Below are 18,223 nucleotides of genomic sequence, written 5' to 3'. Positions count from 1 at the left end.
TTAAATATGTGTTCTTATTTATTTATATTTGCATTTAATATGCTCTTTTTCACGTACTTCAAAATTGTGCTTGGTTAAAGGTATATTCTTCTATGGGCTCTTTCGAAAAATGTGGTGTGTAGTGCATTTTATAATAACAGATGTAAGTATGGGTACAGTAGTGTGCAACCCACAAAAAAAGAAAAAGCTTTGAAATGACCACCTAAATGCATAAAGTAGTCACTTTGAGGCAGTCAACCTCTTTCAGTTAAATGTCGTAGGGACCTAACTTGTAAACCTTTGTGTCCTGCAGTGTGTAGGACCTTAACTACCCTATGCAAAACTTGTCAGCAGTTCTGTTTTACTTCACCACCGTAAGTTATAAGAGTTGTGTTGAGACAGATTTGGTGCTGGAGTGGTAAGCATATAACATTAACAGAAACACTCAAGTGTATGATATACTTTGTTTTGCATACACAATATTTATTTACTTTTTCTCCACAGCTACAATCTGTTGCCCAGGATTTAGAATTACGGTTTACTGGAGCACCAAGTCCATTAAATTCATATTTGCAGGATAAATTATAAAATGCCATACAATCTAGGACAGTTAATGTATAGTATTGCAGTGGACTAAACAAAACGCCATATCATTGTTGCATTGTAGTGGCACTGACTCAAAAACTCCTGACAACCTCCGAAATATTTAACAGTTTATTATACATTATTGTGACAATAAAACAGACAAACATTTGTAGTTTTGTAACTTTGGCCTTCAACTATCTGTCCTTTGGGGGATCCCTCTTCCTGCGTCTCATGTGGTACCTGTGAAGTTGAACAGTGACACAGAAATTAATTTTGACTAATATCTATCTAACATCAAGAAAATAATCTAATCCTGATAGGCCAGTACTATAGCCACACATAGGCAGATAACTGAATAAAATGACAAATATTGTGTTATTTATGTACTCACTGTCCTACTGGATACCACCGATGTTTGGTGGTGAAAAACATCTTGCTCAGCTCCTCTATAGTGGGCCCCTTCTTGTCCTTCAGCACCTCCTTGCTGAGGTGGGCCTTTAAAATCTGGTCGTGGCTCTCAACCGGGTCGTTCAAGGGGTCTGGCCGTTCTATAGGCTGCAAAGATTTACTGTCATGAACAAGGTTCCCTCTTGCATTTTTGAAAATGATATGGCAATTCCCAGCAATCCTGAAACAATTTCCATCTATCTTTTTGTATTGATTACTGTTATTAGTCCACATGATGCACAACTGTGAATTAGGAATTAAAAAGGGTTAAAATATTCCTTAAAATGTCTTCTTTTTTTTTTAAAGCACAGAGATCTTGAAAAAAATATCCAACAATTGGAGCCTCTGCTTTCTCTCTTTGGTAGACATAGTGTTACTCTATTATATAATGTGACAACTAACACGTTGATATGTACAGCATAAGTCTAGAGAGCACTCTCTTACCTGGGTTAACTCATAGGGAACGTCGACAGTAGGATGGTAGCACACTATGGTTTTCCCATCTGAGGTCACACCGATTTCCACATTGCTAAATTCAAGAAAATTAGGTTATTGTCCTGAATAGAACATATATAAAAAGTATTCTGTTTTTACATATATACTCCAAAATATGTATTATGTTTCTTCTTCATTTATTTCGTTCACAATAACTACAATAATTTACAGACAGGCAAAGTACGCAGCTGGCATAACTTACAAAACTACCAGCATGTCCCCACACTTACATTTATACAGCACAACCAAATGTTAATTCCAAAATAGTGAGAACCTCCTGATAACCAAGGTGCAGCAACTTTGCTCCACTTCATTCTTAGCACATCACCAAGATGGAGCTGCCATCTATGGGGGACCTCTACATTGTAGAATATTAGCAGTTAAAGTTATGTTTGTGCACGTTGCAAAAGAAGCTATGTGCAGTCATTGAGGAAGTGGTTCAAGGATATGTCACTGATGCATAAAAGGTTAAGCTTGAGCCTTTAACAATAGTTTAAGCCTTTATGGCATAAGAGTTGTGTACGAGACAGATAAGCAGGAGCACAGGAAAAGTAGTTAAGTTGCACCACCAGGTCCCGACCTTGTGTTTATGTGTTTGAGAAGATAAGTTTCTGTCTAGAAACTAGACACCCCCCTGTGAGGAGAGAATAAAGTCACAGGAAAAACTCAGATGAGATCTTAGAGGACCAACTCTGACTTAAATGTCAGCTACCAGGGAAACTAAGATGCTATTTGTGAACCCACAGCTGCGTTTCTACCTTTTATGATGTACTCAGTCAATTGCTTAACTGAGCTCTTTGTCTCAGATTGATCCTTGTCTATGGAAAATGTAAGTCCAACAAAAGAAGGCGCAGGAATGAATTAATAATAGTCACATTTGACCGGCCTTAGGGCCTCATTTTGGACAAAATTCCACTACAACACCCAGCGATGTAAGAAGAAGGCCAACATCTTGTCCATCACCATATGACTAAAACTTTTGAGCTCTGAGCATGTCACTTTAACCTAAAACCATCAGTTTGTATACTTTTACATTCTGTGTTACAACTGTTTACACCTCTGTATGGATGTTTCATGTTTACATTCAGCTTAACATTTGCAATTACTGTCTACTGCAAATGTATGACCTTTTTTCCACATTTATCATTTATTCGTTTTAGATTCTCATTTAGTATTTTTTTTAACTTGTGATTATCTTTTTTATACAAATTCAATTAGCATTGTTGGAGGGATCCTGAGACCCAACATTTTCCATGACAACGACTGCTTTTGTTATTGTTATGCATTGACAATAAAAAAAGGGAAATGTGACACTTTTGCACAGTCTGCAACTTGACCTCTCATTTTGTGTAATAGGGTTAATGATTAGCTAACAATGTACTATTTGTTGAGGAAAATCGTCATAATAGGTTTATACCATAGACTGTATAATATTAAACGCGACTTAGTGCCATAGAGAAGCTAGACTAAATGGGACTTGGTGCACTCTTTACTTATTTTTAATTCAAACGTGTTAACTCTTGACATTATAGCCTACCAGTTCGGGCCATCAAGTGAAGGACCAGTAACACTGGACTTCTGTCGCATTGGGACCACACATGCTGCAACAGAAAGCCAAACAGGTGAGACAGACACTTTTGCAATTAAAATAGTTAGCAGGACAAATTCCAACGTCTCTTAGCGATAACTTGTAGCTACATCGCATTTGAAAGCATAAACCCCTGCAGAACACCGTTAATGTAATGTTAATGTAACGTTAATAATTTAGCGTTATGGCGCCCGCTTGCATTTTTTTTTTTTTTACAGAAATTACGTTTTGTACAGTAGAAACAACGTTACTGCTAGCCAAGTCAAAGATTTTACCTACTAAACCTACTGTCAAGGTTAGCCTCTGTTAGCTAATACTCCCAACACCGTTGCGCTGACGGTTATAAATGGTAAACTAATTATGACTTCCAGTAAATACCTGACAAAAAGCATAACTTACGTTGTACATGTAGTAGTGTGATACCGTTAGAAAGTCGCGTTAAGAGACTGTGAAGCTTGCACAAATGACTTGACGCCATGCTGAATTATTTTTCGGCTGTGCGCCACTCTAATAGTTCCGTACTAGCATTTAGACCTCATAGTTGTTCCACTTTACAAGCGACCAGCAGTCATACAGAAATAATCCAACCTTTTCCTTAAAAAACACTATTTTTGTACAACTGATTAATACACTATATGCTTGAATAAAATATTCACTTCTTTTGTATTATTTAAAAACTGTATTTAAACAAAACACATTAAAGAGTTTTGTACAAACATATTTCTTATGTACCTCGAGCATAATTCACTATGATCGTCAAGGCCATCAGATCATAACCTTGGTGAATATGGAGAAGTTACTACTTTCCAAGCTAAAGTTATAGTGGGATACAAATTCTGTCAGACAACAGTTTCAGTCTGCCATCAAGAATGTTTTTGTATTTATTTATATATATAAAATGACCTTTGTAAATAGTTTTTTCCTAGCAAAAGTTGTAGGGGGTACCAATTCTGAAGATGAAAACATGAAGTGCTCTCTGTGGTGCCCTTCCAGTCAAGAAAACGTGTTGCAGTGCCCTGTAGGGTGCCCTTAAATGGATAAAACTTAATAAAGTACCCACCGCATGCATCCGGTGCCTTTTTTCACCCCTTCCCTTCAGACAGTCTGAGTCCACCACTGACCTGAGGGTTGCAAATTTCCCAAATAACAACAATACGTTTTACACATTTTATAGACTTTATTTATTTATTGAATATGCAGCATTTTAATGAGTCCATTATCTTTTGACATTTTGGCCAGATGTGAGTACACAGGCTTATTTTGATATTTAATTTTAACATTCATTAACAGGAAACCCAGGTGTGCAATAATTCATGTGAAAATAGTTTTAGTAGCATGTTACATTTGTATATGTACAAAGAAAGGCAAACTGAAAAGATATAGTAATATAAACAATTCAGGGTAATTCAAATAACTACTTTCACCTGAAAATCAAAACAAATTCTTGGAAATATTCATTAATACGAATATGAAAAAACAACAACCTCTTTTGCCTTAACACATTTTTGAGTTTGCAAAGCTACTGTTGTTATCTTTGCAGAGAGACAAGCTGAACACGTTTTCAGGTGTTTTAGGTTCAGTTTAGATTCTGGCCAACCATTCAAATCCTTCAGCGATGCAGCTTAATTTATTCACCTTACCCCTTGAACTACTGCACTATGAGGAACACTGCAACAAGCGTAGCAGCTTGATCTGTTGCTCAGTTTATTCATGTTATCAGGCTGTTGATGCATCCAGAGTGTGACTAGGAGACTTCCATCTGTGTTGTGGCTGCAGTGCTGGATGCCTGTGATCCTGTGTTTGCCACCAAGCGCTCTCGACTGCCAAACACCCCAGCCACTACAAACAAACAATCATAATAGCATGTGAGCGTCATTAATTGAACTGAATTTATAAATAGAAGGTCAGTGGTGAACTGTGTAGAGACAATTATTTAACTTTTAATATGATTTCAGTGAACTGCACAAATCGTCTGGAAGGAAAGAAAGAAACCATACCTGCTGCAACATCACTTATATCCCAAACCCGCAAGCCATCCCTTTGTCCCCCGAAGGCATAGATGAAGGGCAGGTCCGGGCAACATGAAGCACAGAACAGCACACCCTGTTCACACGTGGGAAAGGAAGTTGTTTTGACTCTTTCAACAACCACAAAGTTCCTGACTTTGACGTGGCAAAATAATAAAAGAAGGCATTGGAGTGAAAGGATCTGAGATCAACACGCTCATGCAAGTTCTTACCATTTTCATATCCCGCGAGTGCACCAGGTTGGGCTTGTTGCCCAGAATGTCCCAAATCTTTACGTGTTTGTCAGCTGATGAGGTGACCAGGCATCCTTTAATTTGGCTACTGAGGTCCAAACCTGCAGACATTTTTAGATGCGATTTTCTTTTATTGTACAGTCAATGTGCCTTTCATTCCACCATGAAGGAAACTTATAACCAAAGCAGGGCGCTTTGTTGTCCAACGATTCAAAGGAGCAGGTGTATTCAAGATTTCACAGACAGTTCCACCAAACTCACAATTCACCTAATTGCAAATTACACGGTGGAAATCATGTAAGAGGACGGGCCTTACTGGCTCCATTGGGTTTTACTTACTGTGCTCACCAAAATGTTTTCAAGCATTCACTAAAAATAAAGAAGCCACAAATTGTCCCACGTTCTCTGGTATGCACCAACAATGTAAACCCATCATTTCATTCTCCCTAAGTGACTCAACACACAGTGCAGAACAACAAGTGCCAAATCATTTGTGCTGTTTAAATAATGAATATACTGGGCGCACACACACACAAACACACACACACACACACACAAACACAAACACACACCTGACACTTCTGCATCATGAGCCTTCAGGGTGAAAACAGGTTTATCTGAGCGTGCATCCAGACAGTAGACAAATCCATCTTCTGTGCTGGCCTGAAACACAACCAACACACACTCAAGTTAACCGCTGAGCTCGTGAGAGCAATAGCACAAGAGGGACAAACATGGTTTAGTGCACAATGACCATAAACCATATACACCAGCCATATAATCATTATTTACAATTGCAAAAGCTTATAAATTAAAAAAAGGAATGTGGATGGATTATTTCCTTTAAAATAGGAATAGAAGAATATGATTACATACCAGGAAGTTGCATGGTGAAAAGTGGTCCCAGGTCAGACGCTCCACCTGACCACTAAACCTCCAGGTCCGATTGCTGTTGTCTGGACTACGGCAGTCAAACAGGACTGCTGTCCTGAAAAGAAAATCTTCAGTTTTTTCCCTTTCACATCATTCTAAAAACTAATGACAATACTAGATTACATTTACTTGTCATATGATCCTGATAACAGAGTCTGGGCCTCAAACGGGTGGAATGATAACGTCTGAACCTGAAAGATTAAACAAAAAATGTTTTCCAGAAGTTGAAGGCTGCAAATTCTGAGAATGGAATACCAACAATACATTAAATTACATCCACTATTTAAATATTTTTCTCATTAAAAGGAGAATTTGGGTATTTTGCAACCTGGACCCTATTTTCTGAAGTGATTAACGTTGACAGCAATATTTTGAAATTGGTCCAGCACTAAGCGAGAGCAGCTGCCAATCGGGCCGCAAAATAATCCGACGGGGCAATTACGAACAGTAAATGTACATCCACTAAAAGCTTGTTTTGCCACTGTAAAGCTCAAATTGTTATTATAATTGTCTGATACATTATGGAAAGGACCCTACAGAGAAAATTAGATGTTTTTCTTAACCTTTTGCTTGATCCCCTGGGTTTGTTATCGGTTCTAAACAAATCTCGCTAAAGGAGAAGTCTCATTCTGAAATCTTGTGAGAGGCGACTTTTTGCTGGAAGACAGCGGATTGAGTTGAAGAGAGGAGTGCCAGGAAAAGTTTGTTGTGTTGGATGTACAGTACAGAAAGCGTAGGTTAGTGTCATCTAAATGATTCTCAATGTCATGGCTGAATACTTAGACAATTCTCTGTAGGGTCCTTCCATAATATCAGAATCAGAATCAGCTTTATTTGCCAGGTATGAGGACACATACAAGGAATTTTTCTTTGGAGCATCGTTACTCGCAATGTGCTTACACATACAAAAACAACCAAAACAAAAATATACACACTAATATATACACAATATATACATACTCTAAACAGAAACAATATAGAAGCAGGAGTGCAATGAAGAGTTCAATAAAAATTATTTAAATGTGGAGCATAGTGCAAAGGACACTGGGATAGTCAGATACGTAAAGTATAATGACAATCTGAGCCTGCCAGTGGCAAAAAAAAGAAGCTTTTGGTGGACGTACATTTCACAATTGTTTTGTAGTTGCCTGGCAGCAGGGCTCTTGATCAATATTAGACCAATATAAAAAAATGTTTCCCTGTTAGTCAGTTTAGCACAAAAACATGGGAAAATAGAGTGCAGGTTGTAAAAATACGGAAGTTCCCTTTTAAATACCTTATCAGTGTGCTTGCGCAGAGTTGTGGCTGGTTTTCCTTGAGTAAGATCCCATAAGATAACTGTGTCATCTGCTGATCCACTGGCCAACACATTTCTAAGTAAGAAAAGGTGGATTTGTTTTACTGTAAAATAATGAATTTTAGTTGCATAAGTGCACACATACACAGTCATGATGCATCAAAATTATATGTAAAAAATTTAGCAGAACAAATAAAGGGTCAAATTAAAACGTCTATACAACTACGTGCATGTCTGACTAGCATTAGGGGCATTTTTTGATAACCTTTTTCCAGTACCATTTCTTAATGTTTCAGCCTCAGAATGCTAACCTGACTAGTTTGTTCCAGGATAAATCCAGCACTGCATCTGTGTGCCCCTCGACAGGCTCTGCCGCCGCCCCCTAGCATCAACCAGAACAGAGAGCAATGTGTTAATATCTCACAAAGCAGTAATAATAGATGATTTCCAATAACCAATAATGCAGGGGAACAGGACAAACATGTCTTCTATCAATGGTGTCAAAAACATTTTTTACACATCCTAAAAACAGTCAAGACTTGAGTCACAAAAATATAATATTGTTTGTCACAGACTTACAGTTTCACCTTAAAGGGGACATATCATGTAAAATTCACCTTTTCAGTGCTTTTTTATACATTTGGGTATGTGGAGTGCCTACCAACCCACTAACTGTGAAATAAGACAACACAGTCAGATTTTTTGTGAGCTGCCTTGATCAATGAGAAAAGATGTGATTTAACAGGCCATTCAGATATGGCTTCCCTTCCCATTAGAATATAGCCTACCGCCCTCCACCTGAGTATCTCCACTCACGGCTTGAGAACTAGCTTTGCAAAAGTCCGCCATATTTAACTCACAAGCCAAAAAGAGCAGCCTGGGCTTTTCTATAGCAAAGCTTTAAGGGACAGGCACTAACACGGTGCGTTTCAGATGGAGGGTAAATACAGGTATATTCAGACACACAGTATGAGAAAAATGTGTTTTTGCTCATTAAAGCATGTAAACAAAGATGCAACAAAAAGAATGAAAATTAGCATGATGTGTCTCCTTTAAATTTACTTTATCAGATCTCACTCTCAGCATGCAGATGCTTGTATAAGACAGTGTAAGAACAGGCTTGTACCTTCTTCCCCTTCTTTTTCTTCTTGGAGGCTTTTTTGCTCCCCAGGGAGAAGGCTGGCTCTAAGCAGTCAACCACATCCAGGTCCCACACATCAATCTGAGGAGTCATGTTGCCCACAGCAGCGTAGTTACCTGGAGTAAGCATACAGAGCAGAACATGGTCAGGTAAGCACAGTGGCGTGTGCACATTACAAATATCTGATTAGATACTTCTTAGTTTTAGTTAAGTTAGTTTAGTTTAGTTCTTAGTTATCTTAAACTTTTAGTGTGTAACGTTTTCATAATCATGAATGTCCATTACATTTAAGCCGTTGCCAAATGAGTTGCTACAAAGCTAATTAAGACTTAGCTCCACAAAAAAGACAATGACCGCTTCTGAAGAGTCCATCATGTTTTTTTAATCCTGTGTCCTCCTTGGCTACTAGCAACTGTGTGGAGGAGAGGTATGTGTAGGTGTAAAGCATTCACAGAAGGCTTGTGTCATGTGGATGCACCGACACATACAAAATTGTTGTCATTACAGTACTTACAATTCCTCATGGGGGAGACAGAAACTACGCACTATAACTTTAAATTGCTCATATTATGCTCATTTTTAGGTTCATAATTGTATTTAGAGGTTGTACAAGAATAGGCTTACACGGTTACATTTTCAAAAAACACCATATTTTTGTTGTACAGCACATTGCTGCAGCTCCTCTTCTCACTCTGTGTGTTGAGCTTTCTGTTTTAGCTACAGAGTGAGGCATCACGCTTCTATTTCATCCTTGTTGGGAGTCGCACATGCACAGTAGCTTGGCAAGGCAAAATATGAGCACTTTCAGATAAACTATAATGGTGAGAAATATTTAGTTAGAAATGATTTACTCGAGGCCAGGTCTGGAGAGGAACAGGTTTGTCTGAGCAAAACTGAATTTTCTTACCAGGTCCTTCTCCAGGGCTGGGGTCAAAGTTTAGCCACTCCACACACAGTGGGTAAGCTGGCAGCAGAATATCATGATGGACATACAGAGAGTCCTCCTCGGAGTTATAAACTGTAAAACAAGTGATGAAGTGTTTCATATGTGAGAATTCTCTGATATAAAAGCTTGACAATACATTTGTTTACATTAACATATTATATTCATTTAGCTAATAATCCAAACTGAAACAATATCCAAACAAAAGAAGATATTTTCCTGTGTCTTCAGGAAACTCGCTGTGATCTCGTGACATCACATTTGAGGATAATTACCATGGATCTCCAAATTGCAGCAGTCCTTCTCTGCCCTGCCGGTTAGGATGAGATTGTCAGTGGGCTTGATTTGGAAGTCTTCTCGCTCATATTGGTCCTTAGGGGAAGAACAGAGGCAGCTAAGCAATTTTGCTTTGACAAGATACAATAAGTATCGAAATTGTCACCCCTTAAGATTCACAGCAAAAAGTAGATTTAACTCGTTTTTGTAAAATGACATTCCTACACCAGAATCCAAAATTGTTTTTCAATTTATCTGGATTTCCACAGCTACTGTATATGTTTGGGATTGATATCAGGCAACACTGAATGAATGTGATCACTGAGGGCACCTACTGTGTCTTTGATGGTGATGTAAGGATCCTCCTCATTAGAGCTGAACACCGTAAGCCCAGCCAGACTGTCACCCAGACTAGCGGTTGCTAAATTGAAGACAGACAAACAGCAGATACAGGATCATTTAGATTAAGACCCTCAGCTCCATTTGAATATACACAAAAGGTAAGACAAAATTAGTAGAAATGTATTATACCGTATACACATACTGGACATAAACACCTATTACCCTCACCTGCATCCTCTTCATCATATCTGTCCAGGCCATACTCTGCTAGCTCATCATCTTCCTCCTTTCCATTTTCAGTCTCATCCTTTGAACCTCCAGCAACGTCCGCTGTGTTACTATCAGGATTCTCCTCACATGCAATACCTTCGTCAACCTCATCGTCATCCTCGGCTGCTAGTTCCCTGATTTAGCAGAGTAGATTTAAAAACATGAAACGTGACACCAGCTTCTGCTTTTCGGGGAAGAGCTGTAATATTTTATTTCCCTTCAGCACTCAATGACAGGAAACCCATTTTTGCAGTAATGTGTATTTTATTTCAACATACCCCAGCTCCTGTTTTGCTTCAGTAATAATGCGCTGTAGCTCCTCTTGGCTCAACTCAACCTGAAATGGAATAACAAACTCTGCTTAAACAAGTTGTGAAACTCATGTGTCTTAACTTCTGATCAGATGCAAGAAAAAGAGAGAGAGAGAGAGAGAGAGAGAGAGAGAGAGATGGTGTATTATAAATAGACAGGGTGCTATTTGCTGGGAGGGATGCGTGGGATTTTCCCTTTCTGGTCTTTATATCCCCGTCTCTGCGGAGTTATTTTTTATCCCCGGGGGGGACAAAATGTATTCCCCACTAAAAGTGATCATCTACTTCATCAGTAGCCTAGATCATATATTATTTATATACATTAAAATCCAAGCGGCAGTTGCTGGTTGTATTTGGCAGCTACAGAGCTCCGGGACACGGGCTACCTGCGGCACCTCTTTAGCCGACAATATGTAACTGTGAACTGGCTACAGGCAATGCTAGATGACGGTCACTTCAGGGGCTGTGGTAGTGGAGTTTAGTCAGAAAAAGTAAGCCTTATAACAGTTAAGCTTATGCACCAAAACGACTAGTTCCATTTAAGAAAAAGATCATGGTTGGATGAAGACTTTGCTCTCTGGCTTCAAAGCGCTGTGTTGACTGTTGTTTAATTTTGGTTATTTCAATTGTTGATTGAAGTGCAGTAGAGTTTCGGCATGGCTGGCCGAGTGGCACTACATCCATGGTATTGAAAGGAGGATTATATTTTTTGTGATTCAAGTTTTTATTTTTATATGAATGTCAATCAATCGAAAAAAAACTGACAGCATTGTTGTGGTACATTAATGTGTGTAGAGTCCCATACATACACTCAGAATCAAAAGGAGTTATGATAGTATAAAAAAAAATGTAATGATTTAATTCTTGAATGTTTTGTTATATTGTGCATCCTCATTTTAATGAAGCACCAATTCAGATTTCCGGTATGCTATCAAATCTTCCTATTTAACTAGTTAGTACCTTAAAAACAGCAAGTTGGCCTAAGTCTTTAGTGAAACTGTTGTACACTAGGTAGTCACCATAGGAAATGTCAGCTCACAACAAATGATAATATAAGGCTCAAGCTGTAAACAAAAACTGTATAATAAGAAGACTATAATATGGTCATTGTCTATCAGAAAAGCCGAAAGGAAAGACTCACAGCAAGCACTAATTACTTTTAATTATATGGTTTAATTTCTCAAATTACTCTGTTAAACTTTCTCCATCCACTTTAAAAAAATGGAAATAGTAAAGATGTAATTTCGAAGACTTTATTTAAATAAGTCTGTTAAGTCACTATCGCTGATAGCTGACCACTGCTGAATGTATTGCAATACTGATATATTTGACGTATTATGAACTAGATGTGTTTGTAGTGACAGTGATGCTTTGGCAACATTGTAATTGAAACTTTCTTGCCAATAAAGCCCCTCTGAATTGAAGTTACATTAACTGAAATATAATGCTGTAGATAATTTAAAAAACTAGTGACCTCAGTGTTAATTTTACATACAGTACAAATAGGCGGCACTACAAGTTAGTAATTCTTCTAGTGCCTATTTCCTATTTGTGTATTAAAATGTAATAGATGTACTACGGTTACTACACAAAATGCGTTGCATTACATTACACGATAGTTTTTGTTTAGACAGTCTAAGGTGACACATGATCTGTATAGACAAAAAGAAATGTATAATAAAGGCTTAGAGGTTTGTCATTTAAATGACTTGCCATGTTGACAAATTAGCCGCCTGTCGGCTAACGTTCGCGAGCTCCACATGTAACCTACTTTGTCTGGGGTTTCCTTGGCAATGCCTTTCGCCACCCATCCGACACAAGTAATCTGGGAACTCATTTTGTAGAAACCGTGTGGTTTATCGATCAAATACAATAAAATCTAAAAACGTGTAGCGTCCAAACTGCTCCGCTTCAGGCACGCGTACAGTTGGCGTACAGGCGAGATGGATAAAATGGGTCCTTCGTCGCATCTAGATGGCGTTCACAGAGCGTTGAAAAATCCGCCTGATCAAAAATGTAGTTGTAACGTAAAGCCACTGGTCTCGATATTTTTTTGAAGGTTGCATAATGTTTTAATTTCAGTAGAGGATACCTGTAAAAGTACAGCACCAAGTAGAGCACCGTAGCTGTGCCTTGATAAAGGACACTTTGGCAGCTTTTATTTAAAAATTGTGAGTGTAAAAAAATTATGTATGTGTATATATATATATATATTTTTTTTTTTTTTTTCATTGTGTGCTTTGTTTTTATAGTTTCTGGCATGCGGCTCTGCACTAACCCTGGAGGCAAATTATGAATACTTGTACAATGCACCTGGCAAGCAATGGAGATTGTAAAAGCGTTACATCATACGGTTTCATGCAGGAGAGTCAGTAGCAAATCTCTGGTTTATTAGGTTCACATGTAGGCCTAAACTCTAATACAATCCAAAACAACAGCCCTGCAATTTATGCTATCCTTGTAAAACTTTGAATGTTTTTTTGCCACTGTCAGAAGTGTAGATCCAAACACATGGTCATAATAAGAGAGAGATTGTGTCTGTGACTTGTTTTTGCTGACCTCCAGTGGTTTAAATTCTCATCTTCCTGCAGTGGGATATTGTGTGCATCCTCGTTCCAGTGACATCACTGTTGGGTTTTATTACAAGTCACACTTAGCACACTTCTAAATACATACAAATAGAGGTGAGAATGTAGGAAAAAATTCAATCAAACATACAACAGTGAAAACATTTTTAATATTTGAGTCTTTAAACAAAGACTATATACATGATACATACACGATACACAAGCAAAACTTTGTATGAGGAGTTTTTAAAGACATTTTTAGACATTGCTGGTATATACTGTTTGCATAAAGGGTGGTTAATGTACCATTGTTCAAATCATAATGTATTATGATTTCAGCAATGACAAAGAAGAAGATTAAATGACTGTATTTTCTATAATATCACAGGATATACCTTGCAGTTAAAATGTTGATGATGTGCAGTGCAGTGGTCATAGCCAGATACAGGCCTGGAACTCTAAGTTAAAAGTGCAAAACTGTACAGTAGATGAGAATACATGAATAGAGAAAGACTCTATTCTTTATACTCTCTATACTCACATTGTCAACTTAACCACTTCACAGAGCTGCAATTGATTGATTGATTTAATTAAAAACTAAAGGCGTAACTGAACTATATTTGGTGTAAGGATGAGAATGCATTTAGTTTCTTGTGGTCTGTAAACTTGAATACATCAAACCTTTACAAGGCATCACTTTTGAATTGTCAAATAAATTCACTTTCCGAATTGTCTGTACTGTAATTGAATCCCATCCAAACAACATAATAATTAGAAACGTTTACATGTTTACAAGGTTTACAGAGGTAAAGGTATTTGAGGCATATTTAGTGAATATATGTGGCTAAAGTTAGTTTATGTCTACTCTAACTCCTGGTATCTCACCACTTTTGTTTTTTTTCAACAGATCCCCTCAGCTCTTTAGTTCTAGTAACAAAAATGGAAGTGCAAAAAAACCTCTCTATCAATCATCAACATTACATTAAAAAGTGGTGCACATTTTGTATGTAACAATACTGACTGACATTTCATGACAGCATTCAACCCAGGTGGGGAACTTGTTGGTGACATGTGTGTGAAAGCTTGGATCCCCCAGCATGAAGTTAAATGAAAGAGTGAACCATCACAGTGAAATAGCCAAGGTAAATGTAATGCAGTCATAACCCTGGAAGATACTCGGAGTAAAAATATCCATGAAAATCTTTCAAGGGCGCCTGGGTTGTCAGTTGGTAGAGCGTGCACCCATATATAGAGGTTTACTCCTCAATGCAGCGGCTGGAAGTTTGACTCTGACCTGCGACCCTTTGCTGTTTGTCATTCCCCCTCTCTCTGTCTTCAGCTGTCCTATAAAAAAAAATGCATAAAAATCCCCCCTAAAAAATATTTTTTGACAAAAGAAAATCTTAACTCAACACACTAACGTTTTCTGAAGCTTTCCATACTGTATGTCACATTTTAGGCCAACATAGAGTCCTAGTCTTAGTTTAGTGAAATGCTATTCAAACATTAAAACATCCAACAAGTCATTTAGCTTAATAAGCAACTTTTGTTGTTTTAATTGGTTAAAACCTAAATATAAATAGATAAAAATTCAATACTGGATTCAGATTCTGCATTGAACTCCAACCTAACCCAAAACAGGGACACTTAGTACCAATAAGTTTATGAGGTGGTGCAAAAGAATCCCATGTCATATTTGGTCCCACACCTAGTTTGTGCACTTTCAGCCCCAAACCATCCTGTCCCTGTTATATTGGTCATTATAAGAAGAAAGTGAAAAAAGATACTCTAAGAGATGATAGAGGATGATGCACTGTTCTTTTTCCTTTCACACACTTTATCCTGATGATAGTATGGAGTGTGAGGACAGTAGACAGAGGTGAAGACTATACAACAGTGGTTTCTCCTTTCTTTGTCCAACAGCCCCTTAAAGAAACTTCAGATGTCTTCTTAGTTTCTCATTGCTACACATTTTCCATATAAAACGTTCATACCTGGTTGCAGATCTTAATCCTATCGCTGGTTCCCAAAGTTTTGGTCAGAATTTATAAATAACGTGGGTAGATGCTGCAAAAAAACCTGGTAGTCATGTATATACAGTATGGTCTGATTTCTTCTTTCGTGCATTCTACTTTCAGAAATCGAGATCCATCTCCTCTTGTGTCATGTTCATCTCCATACGCGTGAGTGTCCCGTCGTCGAGGGGTTTCGAACGTTTGGTCACCAGATGGAGGTTGGTCTCATGGAGGATGACCTGGGTCAAGTATTTCTCTCGTTTGATCTGTTCTTTGACAGAGTATGGGACGTCTGGGATCACGTAGGACAGGATGAATTTTGTGAAGTAAACAATGTGCTGTGAAGAGAAGACACCTCTATTAATGTTTAAATCATTCATATTTTTAAAGTGACAATGATTTCGTGTTATGTTTATACCCACCTCTACAACAATGATAAAAGCCATTTTGGCAGCGATCACATGCCAGTAGTACATGTTGTACTGATACTGCCAGGGGTGTCCAGGAGGATTCCGAAAATCTCGATACCTAAAGAAGACAAGTTCAAACAATAACATGCCTTGCCACACAACTCTTCCTGACACCAGTCATCTATTAAACGTGGCATCTTATTTAATTTCTTTTCAAGTGAAGTGGAATTTTACTCAGACGTTGTCATCACACCATTATCTCTGGTCATTTTCTCAACTTACATGAATAAAAGCTACCATGTGGCTTATTATTGTGTAATTCAAGATTTTTTCTCTTTGAACATGTTAGAAACCTATCTCTAAGGAATTAATAATCACAGTAAAAACATCAATAATATCTTTAAAATGAAATGGAATTGGTATGTATAAAATAGCTATTATTTTGTCTAGAAAACACTTTTATAACCAAAATTCAAAAAAGTTACATTTGATTTAATTGTGAAAGCAAAAGTTTTGGAAAAAGGAAAAAAAGAAATCACATGGATGATAGTTAAAGTGAAAAGTCTTCTCTTTACAATCCAACAAGGGGAAACTGGATACTGTACAGCACACACTGATGGGCCAATCTTTGTACCTGCAGGTGGTGATGTTGTCAGGTGTCAGAATCGGCCTGCTATTGTTGGAGAAGTCCGCGATGTTGAATATAGACAGTGAGCTGTTGATGTAGCCCTGCATGGTGTGATTAACGTTATCTCCATATGGGTACACAGAGAAAGACCAGTAGTAGACCAACCGTGGAATCATGTCGGATGTAAAAGCAATGATCATGGCCTGTTGAGACACCAGGAGAGCAAAACATGTAGTGAAAGCATACAATTGATCATCTATGCTGTTTCCACAAGTGTTGCCAGTGTACTTAATGAACTAATAACTCAGTGTAAACAGTAGTGTACATTTGTTGCAACAGCCAATATGGCGATGCCTTGAAGAATGGGCTGCCAGGCTCCTATATCCTGGGCCTTCTCTGGCACAACGCGGCGAAACTGAGTGGTGATTTTCCAAGCATCAACCCGAATCTCAAACACGTTGTTGGCCAGAGCCAGGACCGGAGCCAAAGGGAAGGAGGCCACAAACAGGGTCACAAAGCCAAACTGGATGACTGCAAGACACAAAATACATGTATCAGGCACTGTAGAGACTACCAAAGTTGCATCAAGTATTTGTATATTGAAAACTATAATGAATTGTGTGTAAATTTCCTCATATGTGCTTTGTTACTTACTAGCTAGTTTCAAACCAGTTTACTGAATCACCATTAGGTTGGCAATTTATTTTTGTGTTGTTGGCCAAAAAAAAAAAATCTTTCAGCATATTGTAATTTAAGTGGAGACTAGAATTCTGCATCTCCTTTTGGCTATGTTTTCAGGCTTTAGATAATCCAATTGTGACGGAAGACTTTGGTCAATCACAGATAAGACAGAGAGTGTTCCTATTGGCTGTTCTTTTCATGCATTGCTCAATCTCAAATCTCAATTTAAAATCGGGCCTTTTTTGCATTCTAACCACTGCAGCTGTGAAACTTCACAGAGGATACAAACCCAATAAAAGCCCAAAGGCTTATTTCTACTGTGTTACTCTAGTAAAACACCATATCACTCCACAGGATAAAACACCGCAACAATCATGTCAACAAGTGCATCAAAATCAGTCAACGATGTGAAAAGGAAGTCATTGCGGCATTAAAAGTTGTAACATCTGAAATTAATAGTTTTAGAGGGACAGTATTTTGAACATTTCAGACAAATATCAGGTAAAATATCGGAACCATTATCCGTATTACCACTTATAAACATCAGTCAACATACAGTAGAAGAAAACTAGCTCTTTTAACTAGTTACCCTGGCCGTTTGGTGTAAACATTTAGCAACAACTAGCCACTGCTGTATGTAAGAACTAGTTTGTGTGGTGCAACCTGTTTTGTAATTTAAAGATACAACATTCTCCACATAGTAAATGCTTGCATTAGAATTACACAAGTTTGAACTCCTCTTACCCATCTCCAGATATTCATAGAACAGTCCTAGTTTTGTAGAGGCCTGGAGCTGGTAGTCCTGCTCCCAGCGAGGAATAACCTTCTCTGAGGCCACACTGGTGCAGTAGCGGAAAATCAAATTCTTCACCCACCTGTGGAGGGGTGGAAGAGTTCATATACAGTAAGAGTGACTCAATATGCAAGTTGGTGTAGGGTTATATATTAGCACAGTGGCCCTATATACAATAACAATATAATATAATATATACATGTGTATATATATATGTGTATATATATGTGTGTGTATATATATATATATATATATATATATA

The 18,223-nt window shown here is 37.9% G+C and overlaps 3 protein-coding genes across 5 annotated transcripts in view; all 3 read right to left on the bottom strand.

Annotated features, from left to right (window-relative positions):
* Positions 1-679: 679 nt before the first annotated feature.
* Positions 680-3,635, bottom strand: mrpl42 (mitochondrial ribosomal protein L42). Its single transcript, XM_032505047.1, has 5 exons — positions 3,494-3,635; positions 3,044-3,107; positions 1,456-1,540; positions 956-1,119; positions 680-804 (listed from the first exon to the last, which is right to left on the bottom strand). Exons 1-5 carry the CDS (start codon positions 3,570-3,572, stop codon positions 759-761), a joined length of 438 nt encoding a protein of 145 aa, XP_032360938.1. The 5' UTR covers positions 3,573-3,635; the 3' UTR covers positions 680-758.
* A 633-nt stretch (positions 3,636-4,268) lies between these two features.
* pwp1 (PWP1 homolog, endonuclein) lies at positions 4,269-12,887 on the bottom strand. Its single transcript, XM_032505039.1, has 15 exons — positions 12,639-12,887; positions 10,835-10,893; positions 10,515-10,690; positions 10,280-10,365; positions 9,944-10,040; positions 9,633-9,743; positions 8,711-8,841; positions 7,896-7,966; positions 7,564-7,660; positions 6,417-6,478; positions 6,231-6,342; positions 5,927-6,017; positions 5,334-5,455; positions 5,092-5,197; positions 4,269-4,933 (listed from the first exon to the last, which is right to left on the bottom strand). Exons 1-15 carry the CDS (start codon positions 12,702-12,704, stop codon positions 4,839-4,841), a joined length of 1,482 nt encoding a protein of 493 aa, XP_032360930.1. The 5' UTR covers positions 12,705-12,887; the 3' UTR covers positions 4,269-4,838.
* Positions 12,888-13,787: 900 nt separating this feature from the next.
* The window catches only part of ano6 (anoctamin 6), a 19,940-nt gene continuing 15,504 nt past the window's right edge, over positions 13,788-18,223 (bottom strand). For 2 of the 3 annotated variants that reach the window (XM_032505020.1, XM_032505019.1), the window contains exons 16-20: positions 17,913-18,043; positions 16,813-17,018; positions 16,494-16,690; positions 15,872-15,977; positions 13,788-15,787 (exon numbers count right to left, since the gene is read on the bottom strand). In XM_032505020.1, coding sequence (XP_032360911.1) covers positions 15,569-15,787; positions 15,872-15,977; positions 16,494-16,690; positions 16,813-17,018; positions 17,913-18,043 — 859 coding nt within the window. In that variant the 3' untranslated portion in view covers positions 13,788-15,568. The remainder of the gene's footprint in view (positions 15,788-15,871; positions 15,978-16,493; positions 16,691-16,812; positions 17,019-17,912; positions 18,044-18,223) is intronic. The other variant, XR_004327700.1, reaches the window with a different exon arrangement.

Source organism: Etheostoma spectabile, chromosome 23, assembly GCF_008692095.1.
Source record: "Etheostoma spectabile isolate EspeVRDwgs_2016 chromosome 23, UIUC_Espe_1.0, whole genome shotgun sequence".
NCBI lineage: Eukaryota > Metazoa > Chordata > Actinopteri > Perciformes > Percidae > Etheostoma > Etheostoma spectabile.
This window is presented reverse-complemented; position numbering and strand designations above follow the sequence as displayed.